Source organism: Ovis canadensis, chromosome 3 (assembly GCF_042477335.2).
Source record: "Ovis canadensis isolate MfBH-ARS-UI-01 breed Bighorn chromosome 3, ARS-UI_OviCan_v2, whole genome shotgun sequence".
NCBI lineage: Eukaryota > Metazoa > Chordata > Mammalia > Artiodactyla > Bovidae > Ovis > Ovis canadensis.
Genome location: NC_091247.1, coordinates 142317483 through 142335366, shown reverse-complemented (window position 1 = coordinate 142335366; position 17884 = coordinate 142317483). Strand labels below are relative to the sequence as shown.

At 52.4% G+C, this 17884-nt stretch overlaps 1 protein-coding gene across 26 annotated transcripts in view; it reads left to right on the top strand.

The window, feature by feature from the left end:
* Window positions 1-17884, top strand: part of PRPF40B (pre-mRNA processing factor 40 homolog B) — a 20578-nt gene extending 2694 nt beyond the window's left edge. The window contains exons 2-27 of one of the 26 annotated variants that reach the window (XM_069580812.1): window positions 3798-3878; window positions 4726-4869; window positions 5176-5241; window positions 5916-5943; window positions 6169-6194; window positions 6330-6440; window positions 6734-6854; window positions 6938-6962; window positions 7191-7391; window positions 7611-7740; window positions 7824-7888; window positions 8420-8584; window positions 8685-8793; window positions 9151-9301; window positions 10010-10143; window positions 10801-10915; window positions 11064-11155; window positions 15186-15302; window positions 15500-15637; window positions 15850-15945; window positions 16191-16277; window positions 16490-16664; window positions 16777-16827; window positions 16910-16971; window positions 17093-17236; window positions 17328-17884. In XM_069580812.1, coding sequence (XP_069436913.1) covers window positions 3798-3878; window positions 4726-4869; window positions 5176-5241; window positions 5916-5943; window positions 6169-6194; window positions 6330-6440; window positions 6734-6854; window positions 6938-6962; window positions 7191-7391; window positions 7611-7740; window positions 7824-7888; window positions 8420-8584; window positions 8685-8793; window positions 9151-9301; window positions 10010-10143; window positions 10801-10915; window positions 11064-11155; window positions 15186-15302; window positions 15500-15637; window positions 15850-15945; window positions 16191-16277; window positions 16490-16664; window positions 16777-16827; window positions 16910-16971; window positions 17093-17236; window positions 17328-17420 — 2727 coding nt within the window. In that variant the 3' untranslated portion in view covers window positions 17421-17884. Of the gene's footprint in view, window positions 1-3797; window positions 3879-4725; window positions 4870-5175; window positions 5242-5915; window positions 5944-6168; window positions 6195-6329; window positions 6441-6733; window positions 6855-6937; window positions 6963-7190; window positions 7392-7610; window positions 7741-7823; window positions 7889-8419; window positions 8585-8684; window positions 8794-9150; window positions 9302-10009; window positions 10144-10800; window positions 10916-11063; window positions 11156-15185; window positions 15303-15499; window positions 15638-15849; window positions 15946-16190; window positions 16290-16489; window positions 16665-16776; window positions 16828-16909; window positions 16972-17060; window positions 17237-17327 lie in introns of all 26 variants that reach the window. The other 25 variants (XM_069580816.1, XM_069580814.1, XM_069580811.1 and 22 more) reach the window with 25 other exon arrangements.

Here is a 17884-nt window from a genome sequence, read left to right as displayed (position 1 = left end):
CTGCTTATCTCTCCATCACAGTCAGCTTTTACCCAAAGAGTTTATACAGATGTACATGGGTACATACACACACATTTGTCTGTTTTAGGATATTCCAGTATGCAAAAATAAAGTTAGGGATGAGTCTGCATTTTGTAACAACACTTTGTATACAGGGCCCTGCCTTGACATTCAGAAGGGACTTAAAAGGAGAAAACTCAATCCCTAAATGTGGGGAAACCCCCACCTGAATAGCAAGACATGCAGTCCCATGGGAAACACCCAGCAGACATCCATAGAGTAGCGTGTCACTCTGTGCAAAGTAATGCAGTATTTATTCTGAGGGGACTGAGGTAGGAGGGTGTATGTGTGGAGGATAATCATAAAGGCCCTGAAGGAGGTGAATATCGGATCATCTTGAACAAAATAAGAGACAAAACAGAATAAAAGAAAGACATGGAGTAATCTAATACTTTCTGTGCAAAGAGGAAAAGGGAAGCCATGAATCACGGTGAGCCAGAAGAATGTGGGATGGGTCTTGTTTAAAGGCTTTGAATGTCCGATGAGAGATTCTGTAGGGTGGGCAATGGGGAGCCACCACTGGTCTCCTAGCAAGAAAATGTTGCACTTGGTTTAACCATGTGGGTCGCAGAGAATATGCTAGAGTGAAAAAAACAGACCTGCTGCTTGTAAGGATTGTGTTTTTAAGGGAGTAGACCTGGAGAGCAGATTGAATCCAGCCCTGGGACCCATTATTCCCCCTTTTTTCATCTGAGAAAAAATGCCTAGGGTAGTTGCCAGAGTCTCCTCCAGCTCTGACATTCTGTGTTCCCTAAATAACTGCTAGACCTTACTGATGGCTTTGTTTTGTGAACCTGCCAAGACCATTCAGTCATTAAGTTAAGAAATAATAGCATGTACTATGAGCCAGTGGTGGTGGTGAAGAAATTACAATGGGCACAGGGTTCTGGGATGAACAAAAACAAAGTCCTTGCCCCTTAAAGTTTCTAGCCTAGGCTGGAAACTGGAGGTATCACATATTTCTTTGATTCTAAGACTCACATCTTAACATTTCTGAAGTCAAGATGTATCTTAAGATCAGTGGTGAAAGTTGCTCAGTTATGCCCAACTCTGCAACCCCGTGGACTGTAGCCTAGCAAGCTCCTCTGTCCATGGGATTCTGCAGGCGAGCATACTGGAGTGGATTGCCATGCCCTTCTCCAGGGGATCTTTCCGACCCAGGGATTGAACCTGGGTCTCCCGCATTACAGGCAGATTCTTTACCATCTGAGCCACCAGGGAAGCCCCAGATCAGTGGAGTATGGTAATTTGGCAGCATTTGTTGTTTATTAGTGCCACATAAAATAATAATACAAACTGATACAATTTGTATCAGTTGTACAAATAACTAAAATTCCAGTGACTAATTGCTGAAGGGGAAGGTACATGGTGTATGAGTGTGTAAAAGAGGGCTCTGACTAGTCTGCTGGGTTGGAGAAAGCCATTCATGAAGAAATGATGATAACCAGATCTAAAGGTTATGGAGGTGGGGTGTGTGGGGTTGGAGGGAACATTGCCCCAGGCAGAGGCGGGTGTCTTAGTTGGGAGGACTGCAAGGAGGAGCTCAACATGGATAAGGAAGGCAAGGCAGTTGGGGAGCAAACCTGCCACAGCCTCCCAAGCCCTGGACATTAAAGAGTTTAAGCAGAGGAGTAACGTAGCCTGCGGTTGGAGTGGATGTGGGGAGACCAGTCAGGAGGCCACTGAAGTAGGTCAGTTTTTTTTTTTTTTAAGTTATAGGGTTGGAGGAGGAAACAGAAATAGATGGATTTGGGAAATCTTTAGGAGGTAAAATTAACTGGACTCATTGATGTATTCACAAGAAAGAGGGAAGCATGGTGAGTGGCTCACAAATTTCTATCTTGGACAACTGTGCGGATGGTGACATAGTCTCTGAGATGGGTGATCGTAGAGCCTGGTAGGACCCAGAGATGGTTATGTAGCTTCTGGGAGGCTGGGACCCTGAGGCAGATTGGGTGGGAAAGTGTGGCGGAGAGCTGGATTTCATCCTGAGTTGATTTGTTTCTGACTTCTTGTGCAAAAGGAGGTTTCATGGGGCGGAGCAGGTCTGAATACAGGACTTAGAGAGGCTGAACCCCAAGGAAAGGTAATTTAAGTTGGAGTAGTTTGACTTACCCCCTCTCTTAGGACAAGATAAGCAGAGGGAAGGAAGGACAGATGTTGCTGAAGGAGAGAGTAGAAGCATTGTTAAATACTGAGTCTTCCCAACATAGGGATAATTGGGAAAGTCGGGAAATTGGGCGGCAGTGAGCCAGCTCCCACCTTTACCTGGAACTCCTCCTCACCACCACACTCCCAGCACCTTCCAAGCAAGGAGGAAGGACAGAGCCTTTTAGCTGCATTTCAGCGCCCCAGATTACTTAAAAACTGGTTTTGAATGGGTGAATATAGCTACATTCAAAGCTACAGAGGCAGACAGAGTTCTTTCTACCTGCGTCCTCATTCTCATTTCTTGTGTCATCTCTTGTTTCTGATTTTCATGCAGGTAATAAAACTTTGCTGCACTTTGCTTTTTTTCCCACTTGTTTGTGTATCTTCCAGATTATTATCGAGACAGTGAGCCTCTTCATTCTTTTTATGACTGCATGGTAGTTCATCTTATGTTTGTGTAAAATTTTATAGTTCCTTACTTAGGGATATTTAGGCTGATTATAGTCTTCTGGTTTTATAAATAATGCTGCTCTGAAAATCTTGTACACACATGTAGGGCTATATCTATAGGATGAATTTTTAGAGCCATAAGATTATATATAAATAGGATTTGTTCCTTCATTTGTTTATTCATTCACTTTATATTTGTTGAGTACCTATTATGTGCCAGATGCTGTGGCAGGTACCAGGAATTCAGCTTTCAACAACTCAGATATGATCTCTGCCCCCATGGAATATGTGTAATATGTGTAAGGGGAAGCACATATCCAATCCAAAATAATTACAAAATTGTATACGTGAGGAAACTAAAAAGAGGATCAGAACAAATTGGACGTGCTTTAAATAGAGTCAGGAAGGCTTCTTAGAGCAAGTGATATTTCAGCTGAGAACTAAAAGATGAGATGTGGCTAGCCGTTGGGTGTAGGACAGGGAGACCTAGGCTATTCAAAGCCGCCTCCACTGGGATGAATCTAGGAGAGGCACAGGCCGCTATCTGCTATCTCCATGGGGGCTGGGATGCCAAGCTAAAGGGGGGGAATGGGAATGGGGGTGTCAAGGAGAGTGAGTGACTAAAGGTGAGGCCAGTTAGGGGAGGGAGCTGGGGGTAGTACTTAGGGAGGACTAATGATTGTGTTTAGAGGGCTTTGGGTTGAGTCTCTGTACTGGGTGAATTCAGGAAGGCAAACAGGAAAAGAGCCCACTTCCTCCTTGAATGGGAATGAGAGACCTCTGACTGATTTGAGGGAAGCACAGCCTTGCCCACAGGCGGGAGGGTGGATGAAAAGCCTTGGAAAGAGTTGATCTGTGCCTGTAATAGAACCTCCTCCATCTTTTCTTGGCTTGGGCAAAATGGAAACTTCCAGACTACAGATGACTTTGATGGGGCTCAGCCAGCTGACTCTGGACTGGCAAAGGAAAGAACAGATCTATCGAGGGCTCAGAGTGGGGATGGGCAGGAAACTGGGCTTTGAGACTCTTCCTCTGAACTTTGTGCTCCTTTTTCATCCTCACCCCTCTGCTTCTCTTCTACAAAAGCCCATCTCTTTGCCCATCCGGGGTTCTATGACTTTTCTCTCCCTCAACAGTCGGTTCCCGATTCTGGTCCCCGGCCCCCAGCAGCGCCTGCCCCCTTCCCACCGGGGCCCCCCATGATGCCACCACCCTTCGTAAGTTTTATGTCTTTCCCTGGGCTTGGCTTTTCCAGCCTGCACCCCCAACTTCCCAGTCCCCAGCACTGCTGTATCGCCAGCACAGTTTTTGTGTAATGCCCCCTTCCTGTTGCCCTTGGATGAGGGATGGTTTTGCTTGGGTCCATAAAGTTGACAGTTCTCCCTTTGTCTTTTTGTCCTTGGGACACACAGGGGCTGGGGGAAGAAGTGAACGGGAAAAGACCCTCTTAAGTGTGAGGGCAGGGTGGGGCTCTCTTTCTCTTTCACTGCTCCTTGTCTGTATTCTTTTTTGTTCCTCCCCCAACATGGCTTGTGGGATCTCAGTTCCCCAACCAGGGATTGAACCCACGCCCTTGGCAGTGAAAGCTTGGAGTCCTAACCACTGGACTGCCAGGAAGCTCCCCTTGTCTATATTTTTTAAATACGCCATGAAGTCAGGCTGGAATAGCAACCGGTGGTCATCAAGTTGGGGAAAAAGGGATAGGAGGCAGAGGACTGGGAGATTGGGGACTGGACACCTGCCTCTGGCCCTGCATCTGAAAGGCCTCTCTGGAGAGAGTCGCTTAAGTGGTGGAGCCTTCCAGTCGCAGTCTGGTGGCAGTTCCATTTCTCTTTCCCCTCTCGCCTGCTTCTCAAGAAGCCATTTGCTTGCCTCTTAGACCCAGAGGACCCCTGTTATCAGTCTCAGTGGTGAGGAGGGAGGCAGTTTGATGCCTCTCAAACTGAAACTTTGAACTGTCTCAGAGCCAGTGTGGAGGGTTGGGTGGGAGATGAGTGGCTGTTTCCTGACAGGGGCAGAGCAGTGTCTCCTCTGCTCAGGCTCTCTTCCTTTCCTCGTTTCCAGATGCCTCCTCCAGGAATCCCCCCACCTTTTCCTCCAATGGGGCTCCCTCCCATGAGTCAGAGACCACCAGCCATCCCCCCCATGCCACCTGGCATCATGCCCCCAATGCTCCCACCAATGGGGGCACCACCACCACTCACACAGGTAATCTCCTCCCCTGCTCCAGGGCCTCAGAAAACCCTATCATTTCAGTTGCAGGTAGAGATGAAGGTGGATATCTGAACTGAACTTGAGAATCTGGGGAGGGAGGGAGGGAAGAGAGGTGGGGCTAGGCCCCACGTGAATTTGTCTGCTGAGTGGCTAGAGGCCACTCTGAGGCTCAGCTGAGCGCCCAGAGCCCAGTGAGTGCTCTTGTGAGGGTCATGGCCCCGGCAGGATCTCTCAGGACTCTGTGTGGCCTGTGCTTGCCTTCACCTCAGTAGCTGGTTTTTGTCTCCTTTGTATCCATAGATACCAGGAATGGTACCTCCCATGATGCCAGGAATGCTGATGCCAGCAGTGCCTGTCACCGCAGCGGTAAGCACTGTGGGGGCAGGAAGTGGGCTCTGCGTGCAGCCCAGTGGGTCTGACTTGGCGTACAGGGATGCGGCCTCCGTTCTTTCCCTCTTCTCATCACATCCACCCTTGGCCCCGCTGCACTTCCCACGCTGAGTCCTTCTTCCAGCCACGAACTCAGCTCTTCTAGTTTCTCACTCATCCCAAAAGGCACATACATCCTCTCATTATCCCCCTGCTATGCCCAGTTCCCTTAAGGAACACCTTCACTCCAGACACTGATTACTCTCACAGAGTTAGCACTGTGGACACGTGAATACAATTTCCTCTTCGCATCTTCTTTGTCTCTGGAGGAAGCGGCAGTACCTGGAGATCTCACTATACCTTCTTGTGCTGCTGTTCAGCGTAGTAGAGTTGGGTAGGATGTGGCAATTGGTACTTTCTGTGGAAGAGGTGGGCCATGAAGTCTCACTCAACAGAATACTCTCACTTGAAAAAAGGAGCTGCCGTGCAGTTTCTTCCTGGGGTCCTAGAGCCATGGTCCCGGAGGGTGGGGGAAGCTTGTTAGGGAGCAGAGATCCCTGGGAGCAGGACACATGGATCCTGGCCTGGCCTGCTTCTTCATCCCCCATGGCCTGGGTCTTGGGGGCCACTGGGCTTGGCCCCAACCCTTCCCCCTCCTCTTTCTTCGGCAGACGGCTCCGGGTGCGGACACCGCCAGCTGTGAGTCTTCTGGGGGTCTGCTCCCCCCAGGCTCGGAGGTTGGGGGGGAGAGGGGACCATGGACTAGGGCCCACCCTGGATCATGCCTGTTGGGGTGCCAGGGATCCTGGGATGTGATGGGACCAGGGGAGATTTACTGGGGATGGAGTGTAAGGGAGGAACAGCTGGGGATCAGATAAGGGTTGGAACAGGGGCTTAATAGGTTTCCTTTGGCTTCTTTTCTAGCTGCTGTGGCTGGGACAGGCCCTCCGGTAAGTTCTTTCCACTCGGGTCTCTGGGTAGAAAGGCTGAAAGGGAGGTGCTAATGGTTAAATTTGGGGGGTGAGGAGGATAAGCTTTGGGAAAGGAGCCTTGACCACCATTCTCTGCACCCTCCCCTCCCCTAGAGGGCCCTATGGAGTGAGCATGTGGCCCCTGATGGGCGCGTCTACTACTACAATGCTGACGACAAGCAGTCCGTGTGGGAGAAGCCCAGCGTGCTCAAGTCCAAGGCAGAGGTCCTGAGTGGGGCTTTCTGGCCCTTTTTTTCAGCTGCCCTGACCCTTCCAAGTCCTTGGCCTCCCTTGAGTCTCTAACCATACTCATGGTTCCTCTAATCCTAAGATCCCTGACCGTTCCCCAACCTTCCTAGGATCTCAAGAAGTCCACCTTCCCTCATCTTGAGCCAGGCCAGGTGGTAGCTAAACACTTATGTGTACCCCCCCTCACTGGGTCCCCTCACTTAGCTCCCCGAACTGTGGCTGGCAGGTATGCCCAGCCCACTGAAGTTCCCTGGCCCATCCTCTTACAGCTCCTGCTGTCCCAATGTCCCTGGAAAGAGTACAAGTCGGACACAGGCAAACCTTACTACTACAACAATCAGAGTAAGGAGTCCCGCTGGACCCGGCCCAAGGACCTGGATGACCTGGAGGGTGAGGAGGGGGTGGGCCCAAGCAGGGGCTCGGGGGCGTGACTCTGTGCTACCCTCTAACCACGTTATCCTTTCCTGTTGCAGCTCTAGTCAAACAAGAGGCTGCAGGGTAAGTGACTTGCTTGTCTTGCCTGCCCGTCCACCCATATGTGGGGCCTCCTGAGGGGTGGGAGTGGCCTCTAACCATGATCTGTGCTCTGTGAGAGGAAGAGCCAGCTCTCATCTCCTTGTGGAGTGGTCTGCTCTGGCCCTAGCCCTTTGCAGGATAGAGACCAGTCAGCCCCTGAGCACCTCTGTCTTTGCACTGCTGGACACTGCCCTTCCGACCCACCTGCAGGAAACAGCAGCAGCCGCAGACACTACAGCCACAGCCTCCTCAGCCTCAGCCCGATCCCCCACCTGCGCCGCCCGGCCCCACCTTGCTGCCCACAGGCCTCCTAGAACCTGAGCCGGGCGGGAGTGAAGATTGCACCGTGTCAGAGGCTGCCCAGCCCCCAGAACAGGGGTTCCTGCGGCAGCCAGAGGAGGGCCCCGGCAGGTGAGGGCTACCCCCCATGCATTCTAGACCTCAGGCTCCCGCCTGGGTTCAACCCTTGACCTCTGTCAGGTTTCTCGGGAAAGGGGTGAAGACCTGGGCATGGCCTCTAATGAGCAGAAAAGGACTTCCCTGGGGAGCAAGGGGGTGTCCTGATCACACAGGGCACTGAAAACTATAGGGACTTGGGGACACTGTGGCTGAGTTCCTTTTGTCCCCCAGTTCTGCTGGACAGCATCAGCCACCACAGCAAGAGGAAGAAGAATCAAAACCAGAGCCGGAGAGATCTGGCCTCAGTTGGAGCAACCGGGAGAAGGCAAAGCAGGCCTTCAAGGAGCTGCTGAGGGACAAGGTGCTGAGGGTGGGGCTCCCAGGGTAGCCCTGGAGGGGGCTGGAGGTGGGCAGGGCCCATGACCCCCGCCTGCTCCATTCCAGGCTGTCCCCTCCAATGCTTCGTGGGAACAGGCCATGAAGATGGTGGTCACTGACCCCCGTTACAGGTAGGCCTGGGCAGGCCCTCCAGACATTGTTCATGAGGGTAGCTGATCCACGGGTTTCCTAAGAAACCCTGAGGGGGTCAGAGTGAAGAGAGTGATAGATAGGTGAGCGTGCTGGGGAAGAGAAGCTGAAGAGCCTCCAGGAGAAGGAGGGGAAGGGAATCATTCAATAAATGCTTGTTGAATTGAATTGATTTGAATTGAATTAATTGGGGAAAGAGGGGTTGGATAGGGCAGAGGCCTGACTGCAACTTGAGAGCCCATAGCAAAAGGGCTCGGTATTAATAGTGTCTTAAGAGCCCTGTCTTGTTCCCTCACTGTTTGTACCCAACCCCTCCCCACATCCCAGAGACCAAGCTATCTTGCTTCCCTGTGCCCTTGGGGCCCCTGCAGCCCGCTGTGCCCATGCGTGGCCACTTCAGTCAGTTCTGTGAGACCCATCCCCAGTGTGCCATGACCCTGCTTTGTGGGCTCTGCACTGTGGTTCAAGCTGACTCCTCTATCCCCACCGAACTCCCACCCTGTCCACCCTAGTGCCTTGCCCAAACTGAGTGAGAAAAAGCAGGCATTCAATGCCTACAAAGCGCAGCGGGAGAAGGAGGAGAAGGAAGAGGCCCGGCTAAGAGCCAAGGAGGCCAAGCAGACCTTGCAGCATTTCCTGGAGCAGCATGAACGCATGACTTCCACCACTCGCTACCGGTCAGGGGGCCAGGCTGGGCTGGGGCCTGGGAACCCTGAGACCCCCATGGGCCCAGGCTCTGTTCTCTGCCTGCCTTCTCACAGCCCATATGCTCCACAGGCGGGCAGAACAGACCTTTGGGGAGCTGGAGGTCTGGGCTGTGGTCCCTGAGAGGGATCGAAAAGAGGTTTATGATGATGTCCTCTTCTTCCTGGCCAAGAAGGAGAAGGTAACAGCTACTGGGCTGGATCCATCAGCCCTAGTCTCATTAAGGCCTTCCATGTCTTGGCTTCCTTGTGGGCCCGCCCATTCACTCGCTGCCCGAGGGTCCCAGCTTCTTACTCAGAAGCTGGTATGGCATATCCCCAGTTCATGCTCTGGGCCTACAACTTGGTCTGGGAGGACAGGAAGGTCTCTGAGGGTGTGGTCTGTAACCTGTGCTCCTTCCCCTTTCTGGAGTCAGAAAGGCCTTGAGTCTGGCCATCCCAGAGTTCCCAAGCCACCTGCCTTTACCTAGGTCCTCTGCCCAGGCCCACTTGTGTAGCTCTGCCCTGCCCTGCCTCACCCTGACCCCATGGCTCCCTAGGAACAAGCCAAGCAGCTGCGGCGCCGCAACATCCAGGCCCTGAAGAGCATCCTAGATGGGATGAGTAGTGTCAACTTCCAAACCACATGGTCCCAGGCCCAGCAGTACCTCATGGATAACCCCAGCTTTGCTCAGGACCATCAGCTACAGAGTAAGCCTGGGTCTCCACTCCCTTCTCTCCCTTCCTTTTTCCTTCCTGACCCCCAGCACCTGCCTCACACTATTCCCCCTGCACCTCCTGCCCCTTTGGACATCTAGGAGTCCCTCACATTTAGTCCAGAACCTCTCTGGACTTGAGATCACAGGATGGATGCTTCAGGACACCTCTCCCTCTAGGGTCTATAGTTAACCTGGATATTATGTGTTCTTTGGGGAAGAGCACTGGGATAGGAATAATATTTGAAGATGACTTTTATAGCTCATGTGAATATGGTTTTAAATCAACTTGGTATGGTGGGCCATAAATGGTCACACACGTGGCAATCAGCTGCTGTTGGCCTGTCATCACTTGCAGTGTCTTCTGATATTCACCTTCTGAGGTTATATCAAAGCCTGGTTGATTCCCAGTCCAATATAAACTGAAAGCTTAGATTCTGAGATAACTGATTTCATATAATTACTTCTAGTAACCAAATTCACAAGAGCTGAATGCTTCTGTATAATACTTCATATAATCACTGAACCCTTTTCATGAACCATCATTCCAATAGCCTCTCCCAGGAGCCCCTGCTCCCTTCTCCCCACCACCCTGGATGTCCCCAACACCTGCAGGAGTAGCATCTTGGAAGCTCTGGGGGTGCTGGGACTGAGAGGGTGTTCCCCTGGTGCGGTACCTGCTGAGCCTCCTCTCTGTGGTTAGACATGGACAAGGAAGATGCGCTGATCTGCTTTGAGGAGCACATCCGAGCTTTGGAGAGAGAGGAGGAGGAGGAGCGAGAGCGAGCCCGACTTCGGGAGCGGCGCCAGCAGCGCAAGAACCGGGAGGCCTTCCAGGTATCTTTGCTGCCCTCCGGATTAGAACTCAGCTCTGCCCTGGACAGTCTCCTCTTCACCCACATGCTGGCTTCTCTCGGCCAGGCCCATGTTCTCCGTGTGCCCAGCCTGTCCTCGCTCTATGAGGGCTCTCTGTGCCTGCAGTTTTGCTCCTCCTGGGGCCCCTCAACTCTGGGCCAGCTCCTCTAGACTAGGTGTGCGTGCCACCCGGAAACTGCCAGCAGATGGTGCCCTCAAAGCAAGGCTCGGCAGCTTGGCCAGGTTTATTTCCCTTCACTGGGGAGCCAGACAGGCATAGCTAGTTCATCCCCGTCTTGGAGGTGGCCCTGGTGGTGGTGGTGGAGGGGGTTACTTGGCTGTAACACATGGGGAAGTGTGGGAGTTATGGGAAGGTAATGCTGCAGGCACATTTCTGTTTCTTTGCCTCCCAGTCCGGCTTATTCTCATGTGGAGTCTGTCCCTTTCTGTTTTACAGTCTCTGTTCATATTGCTCTCTGCCTCCCCATCTGTAACTCTTCATCTCTGCCTCCCTTGCCTGCATTTCCTCAGTCTGGTTGTTCCTGCCTCTCCCTGCCATCTCTCCTCTCCCCGCCCAGGCTTTGACTTTGCCTCCCTCCCTCTCTCACCCTCCCTGTAACTGGCCTCTTCCCTGCTTAGACCTTCCTGGATGAGCTGCACGAGACAGGGCAGCTGCACTCCATGTCCACCTGGATGGAGCTGTACCCAGCGGTCAGCACTGATATCCGCTTTGCCAACATGCTGGGCCAGCCGGGTAAGGCAGCCGGGCTCTCCCTTCTCTGGCCTGGCTTCCTGCCCTGCCAGTCTCTCTGCACTCCCACTCCCTGGTCCTGTCCTCAACCCCACCCTCAGGCCTCGGGAAGCTGCCGCCCGCCAGGCCCCCCTCCCTCCCTCCCCCGCAGGCTCCACCCCTCTGGACTTGTTCAAGTTCTATGTGGAGGAGTTGAAGGCGCGGTTCCATGATGAGAAGAAGATCATAAAGGACATCCTTAAGGTGAGGGAGGCCTGGGGCTGTGGATGGATGCAGGCTGGGTGCAGGGCTTGCTCCCAGGACAGGGCTCCCTGATAAATCCTGTTTTGTGGGAGCATTGCCACTCAGTTCAGGAGATAGCTATTGTGATCCTTTCTTTATACAGAAATGAACAAGATACAATTTCTGCCTAGAAGGAGCTCAGGGTCTAATAGGAAGAGAGACATGGCAATTAGATAGACATTACAGAGGGGCAAGGGTTATTATTACAGAGATGAGAATCAGAAGAATTGCCGTTTGAACTGCACCTCTAAGAATGAGGAGCTGGGGGAGGATGGAGGCCCGGGATGTAGGGTGCCGCAGGAGTGAAGAGGAGCAGGAAGCACAACTAGTCATAAGCTAGTTGCCCACAAGTATTTTCCTTCTGCCTGTACATTGTTTTAGAAAAACCTGGAATTTGTTGCTAACATTTTAAAATCAAGAGATTACAATTAAAATCTGGATCTTTAGCATCTCTTGGGAATTTGGATTATCTAGCAGCACTAGGCTGGCTTTGTGAAGCATTCAGTGGGCTAAAGCTGAGATACCACGGCCTTTTAGAAGGGGCATATCCTCCTTATCTGTCCTCACTCCTCCCTGTCACGTCCGTAACACGAGAGCAAAGTCACCTACAATTTACCATCTCCATGCTGGAGAGTTCCTCAATATTCATGTCTATCAAGGAGGGAAAAGTGAGTGATGGACTGAGAGAGCCCTGTGTTTCAGGAAAAGATAACAAAGAGAAGCATATTTCTTTGTGGAAGTGGAGACCCTTCTCATGAGTTTCAGGGAGCAGTGTGCACCGTGGTTAGGAGCAAGACTGTGAAGGCCAACTGTGGGGTTGAAAGTCCATCTTAACCACTTATAAGTTTTGTGACCTTGAGCAGATTACTTAATCTTTCTGAGCATGTTTCCTCATCTGAAAAGTGGGGAATATTCCCCCAGACTTCACCTGATTACCAGCAGGAGTAACTTGGTACCCGAGATGAAGAAGGTCTGAGAATAAAGCTAGGAATGTCTCGCTGCACACATATTTAAGTCCCGTGTTTTGCCTTAAAATTCATGCAGGTGCTGTACTTTAATACCGTAACATGTATCTGTTAATATAAAGTTAATATTTTAAAATTACTTACCATTAGATAATATATATTGTATTGTCCTGTGGCTTCCTCTATTTCTCTATACCCCAGTTGGGAAGGAGAGCCCTACGTATAAAATTCTTTGAATGCTAAAATAAGGAAATTGGATTTTTATCTTGTAAGTAACCGGAGGCGGGGAATGATGTCTTGGAAAAGCCCCAGTGGTGGTGTAGAGCCATGCCCGCAGCCCGAGTATTTGTATGCACAGGGATGGAGTGGTAGAAGACAGGACTTGAAGACTCAGGACACAAAAAGTGATAGTGGCAAGTGATTCAGATCAATTCTGAGCTTGAGACTTCTGACTCACCCCTAGACTGCTCCCTTGCTGTTGGGACCCTTGGGAGAAAAGTCTGGGCAGCCGTGGACTTGAGGCAGGGTTTGAAGTGTGGGGGGTGAGCAGAGAGACCAGGCAGGAGCTGCTGCATGGTCCAGGTGAGGATGGCCGGTGAGCACAGCTGAGGTGCTCCAGTTGTTTCTGAAACTCCCTAGGTCAGCTCACAGGGGCCTTGGGACAAGCTGGAGGGGGCGGGGTGGAGGGGACTTTTTGCTCCTTCCTCTATTTTCAAGTGTAACTGCTTGTTTCTCTTATGGAATGAGGGTTCTACTTAAGATTTTTATTTTTAAAAAAAGCATCTGCTGATTTTAAGAAAGTGTTTCAAACCAGTAGGCTAGTCACTCAGAAGTAGAATTGACACATTTTTTTTCGTGTGTGAAATTGAGGGAAGGAAGGAGTGAGTCGGAGATAGCAGGGGTGGATTGATGGTAAGGATTAAGCAGGAAGAACAGGGCTGGAGAAAACAGCAATTCCATTTGGGAAATTGTTCTCATAAAGCAACCGGGGGCAGGGAGGAATAAAGCAAATACCATATTTTAAATATGATAATCGCATAGGGTAGAAATATCTAATCCAGGAAGAGTTAAATTTTATTGGACAGTTAACTTTTAACCCCTGAGTGGCTGGTACTGCTGACAGGCTTGTAGGAGCCCTATCCTTGCTGAAGCCTGTCTCTCCACACCTCTTGAGGACAGTCTTCGGTCAGTTCCCCTTCCTGTTGCCCCCTTTTGGGCTCCTGCCTCTGGAAGGCAGGTAGAACCCAGGGCTCCCTGAGGCCATCTACCCACCAGGCAGACTATGGACTGTGGTGACACTCCACATCCCATAGGGTAATGCAGAGTCCTGAACTCAGAACAGCTGAAAGTCAGAAGATCTGGGCCCATCCATGGGAGTGGAGTGTGGGGTGGGGGCTCCCAGAAAATGAGTTATCTTGGGATCTGCTGAACTTGAAGTGTCTGTGAAGTACCCTGTCTAGAATGGGTCTGAAAGTCAGGAGAGAGGTGAGGGGTGAGATTGCTAGGAACAGTGTGGAACAGGCACATACAAACGAGAGGTGGTAAAAGGGGTCAGAGACAGGTGGGGACCCCGGAGAAGGAAGGACTGCAGAAGTGAACAGAGGCGAGAAGAGTGAGGACTGAGACGGGTCGCTGGAGTTCTTAGGACACGAGCAGCCTCTAGGAGAACAGTGTCCATGAAGAGGGGAGACTGAGTGCGGCACAGGCTTTAGTTACACAACTCCTGGCTGTTTATTGGTTGAGACCTCTGCAAGTTATATAATGTCTCTGAGCCTCAGTTTCTTCATCTGTAAAATGAGGATAATATAAATGCAAGGTCATGAAGTTAAATGATAGCGTTTGTAGTATCTTGCTCATTAGTAGGCTTAATAAGTGTTTTCCTTTGTACTACATTTAAAGATTGTGAAACAGAGGGACAGAAGCAGAGGTTATTAGCTTGAGGAAGGTGAGAGCAGGGTGGAAAGGGTATTCCAGGCTAAGTGAGGTGCGTACCTGACGGAAGGAGCCAGTAAAGAGGCGAGATAGAAGTCTGCAGTTCCCTAAGCGAGAGATTGTCTGAGGAGAAGAGCTGGAGAGCATGGGCTGAGGCAGCCCTCTTGGAAGCAGCAGGAAGAGTATGCCTCTGCCATCAGCAGGGGGCCAGAGCAGGTTCCAGATGAGCAGAGGTAGTAGAAGGGAACCTGGGCCTCTGCCTCAGACCTCACGCTCCAGTGGCTCCACTTTCCGGTGAGTCGTCTCGGGCCAAGTGAGACAACTCCTACAACCTGCTCACTGGGGTGTTGTGAGGCTTAGGGGAGAAGCACAGCGCCTAGTCCATGGTGCTTTATAGTGTGATGTGTTCTTAATAATGGGGAGTTGTACAGCTGGTGGCCTTTTATTTTTCCCATGGATAAAATGATTGTGGGTGTAGTGCTTGAAAGTAGGGGCTTCATCATTAGAAAGACCTGGGGTAGAATTCTTGTCCAGCCATATGTTAGCCTTGAAGACCTTGGGCAGATACTCTAGTTTCTCTCAACCTTGGTTTCTTCTTCCACATAAAATTAGGACCTGTGCTTTAGTTCAGATACGTGAGGATCAAATGAGATAATGTGTGTGAGGCACTCAGCATGGTACCTGGTACATAGTAAGCACTCAATAAATACAGCCATAGCTGCTGACCAAGAAAGAATACAGGGAACTTACGACCCAGCAATGGCTCAAGCTTAAGCCAAAGGGACAAAGAATCAGTTGTGAGAAACACAGGCATCTATCAGACGGAGGACATGTACCTTGAACACCTACCCGTGATCCAACCTCCCTAGTTCCCTGTGACAGCTAAGCCAAGGGCGGGTATGGGAGGTTTAATTGTCAGATGGTGGAGGACTTGAATGACTTGGTCTCCGAAGTGCATCCCCGTCCTGTGGATCCCTTCCGGGGGAGGGGGCTACTTGAGCATCTGTAGTGTGACCCGTGCCTGCCCTGGAGGCAGCCAACTTCAGGTTCAGGCCTGTGGTGCCCCCCTGCTTCATGCGCTGCTGTGCCCACAGGACCGGGGCTTCTGCGTGGAGGTGAACACAGCCTTCGAGGACTTCGCCCACGTCATAAGCTTTGACAAGAGGGCTGCTGCGCTGGATGCAGGCAACATCAAGCTGACTTTCAATAGTGTGAGGGGCCGCGCGGGGTGGGGCTGTAGCCAGGGCTCCGTTCTTGAGCTCGTCCCTCGCTCTGGTTCTGTTCCTTCTCACTCACCGCCCCAGTGTGACTCTGCCCCCAGTCCAGGAGTGATAGTAGGAGCTCAGACCCCAGCTTCCCACACACCCCTCCTCCTGAGTGACCCTGCCCTGCATCCTTTCACCCTCAGCTGCTGGAGAAAGCAGAGGCGCGTGAGAGAGAGCGGGAGAAGGAGGAGGCCCGGCGGCTGCGGCGCAGGGAAGCTGCCTTCCGAAGCATGCTGAGGCAGGCTGTGCCTGCTCTGGAGCTGGGCACGGCCTGGGAAGAGGTCAGGACTGCAGCCTGGCATCAAACACCACCCCCTCAGTCCTGAGGGCAGCAGTGCTTCTCCACCACTGGGGGCCCACCCCAGTCGTAGCACAGCTCGGGGCCAGCTTCGGCGCCCTTCCTTCCTTCCTCTGCCCCAGCCCTGCCCTGTGCTCACGGCGGCCTCCATGTTGTGCTGGGGCCGGTCTGATCAGCAGTGCTCTCCTGTTCAAGGTCCGTGAGCGCTTTGTGTGCGACTCAGCCTTTGAGCAGATCACCCTGGAGTCGGAGCGGATCCGGCTCTTTCGGGAGTTCCTGCAGGTACTGGAGGTGAGGCAGAGCTTCTGGTCCTATCTGCCCCAGGCTGGTGAACACATGGAGCTAGCTTAACAGTAGCCTCAGTAACCTCTCAGCCCCAGGCTCTCCTTTCCCGGACAGCTAAGGAAGGGGAGGTCTCCTGGTGCCCTGGATACACCCAAGGCCCTAGCCTGAGGAGGCAGCAAAACCTCTGGACACAGGGTCCTTCCTCGGGCTAACCTTGGCGCCTTCCTCACCCTTCCTTCTGCTTCCACCAGACGGAATGCCAGCACCTCCACAGCAAAGGCAGGAAACACGGCAGAAAGGGCAAGAAGCACCATCGCAAGCGTTCCCACTCGCCTTCAGTGAGTTGGCGGGTAGGAAGGATGTGGGGTGAGGCTGGACTACCTGGGGGAAATAAGAACCACTTCTCTTGCTTTCTCCATATATCACCTCCCCTGGAGGGAAACTGGGCGATCCCTTTGGTCTTGGATTTTCCTGTCCCCAGCTCCCAGACTCAAGGGCTTCTGGAGCCCAGCGCCCTTCTGTGCTGACTTGTATCTGCTCATCTACCTAGGGCTCTGAGTCAGGAGACGAGGAGCTGCCCCCGCCCTCTCTCCGGCCCCCCAAGCGGAGGCGACGGAACCCCTCGGAGTCGGGCTCTGAGCCCTCTTCCTCACTTGATTCTGTTGAAAGTGGGGGTGCTGCCCTTGGAGGACGGGGTTCCCCCTCTCGCCTTCTCCTCGGATCAGGTAAGTAGTTGGGAGCTGGAGGGGAGGCCTTAGCGGAGCCCCACCCCTAAGGGTGGAGGTGGTGGGCAGGGCTGCACCTGTCAGAGAGTAAGAACTTCCCATCCCTGCCCAGGCGGGAAGCGGAGAGAAGGAAGGAGGACTGGACTGAGACTTCCTCAGACAGGTCCCTGCCTGTGAAGAATGCAGAGAAAAGGATGAGGCCTCCCTTTTCCCATGGGACTTAGTGGGGATTTTTCCATCTCCAGATCATGGTCTTCGGAAAGCCAAGAAACCAAAAAAGAAAACTAAGAAGAGAAGACACAAGTCGGTGCGTAGAGAAGGAACTTGCGTCCAAGGCTCTGCTATTTTATGAGATATCTTCACGTCTTCACCCGCCTCCCGGGCCGTCCTCCACAGGAACTGAGGAGGCGGGCTCTGGGCTCTTACAGAACAGTCCTGAGAGTGAGACAGACCCTGAGGAGAAAGCTGCCAAGGAGAGTGATGAGAAAGAACCAGAACAGGACAAGGACAGGGACCTCCGGCGGGCAGAGCTCCCTAATCGCTCCCCAGCCTTTGGAATCAAAAAGGAGAAGGTGAGAGGCAGGCCCCCGGCCCCCACCTGGTCAGCGCTCTGCGCAGGCCCTCAGGGGCAGCTGTGGGTGAGCTGTGCCTTTACTCCACCAGACGGGCTGGGACACGTCAGAAAGCGAGCTGAGCGAGGGTGAGCTGGAAAGACGGCGGCGGACGCTCTTGCAGCAGCTGGACGACCACCAGTGACCTGATGCCACCGTGCCTCGGGTCTGCGTGAGGCTGTGGCTGAGTTCACCCTCGCTGTCTGTCCCAGGCTTCATCCTTAGTTGGGTCTGTGTCCACCTTTTCTCAAGTATCCCCAACCCCAACCCACCATTTCTGGCATCTCCCAAGGTGCCTGTGGTGGTCAAGGGTCCCCTCAACTTCCCGGACAACTAGTGCAGTCCTTGCCCTCAGTCTCAGACCAGCGATTGTGGTGAAGGCCATGTGGGCGGGTGGTGCCAGAGGATAAGATGTGAGAAGGGGCTCCCAGAACAAGTGGCAGGCTGGTAGACACAGCCTGGGTGGCAGGGCCGGGTCCTTAGCCGCTAGCATCAGGGCCTGCTCCCACCTCCCGAGGCCCTGGGGCTCCACCACTCCTTCCTCCAGCCCTGGGGCCCACTGTATGTGTGTTTTGGTTTTGTTTTTTAAATGACAATATTTATAACGTG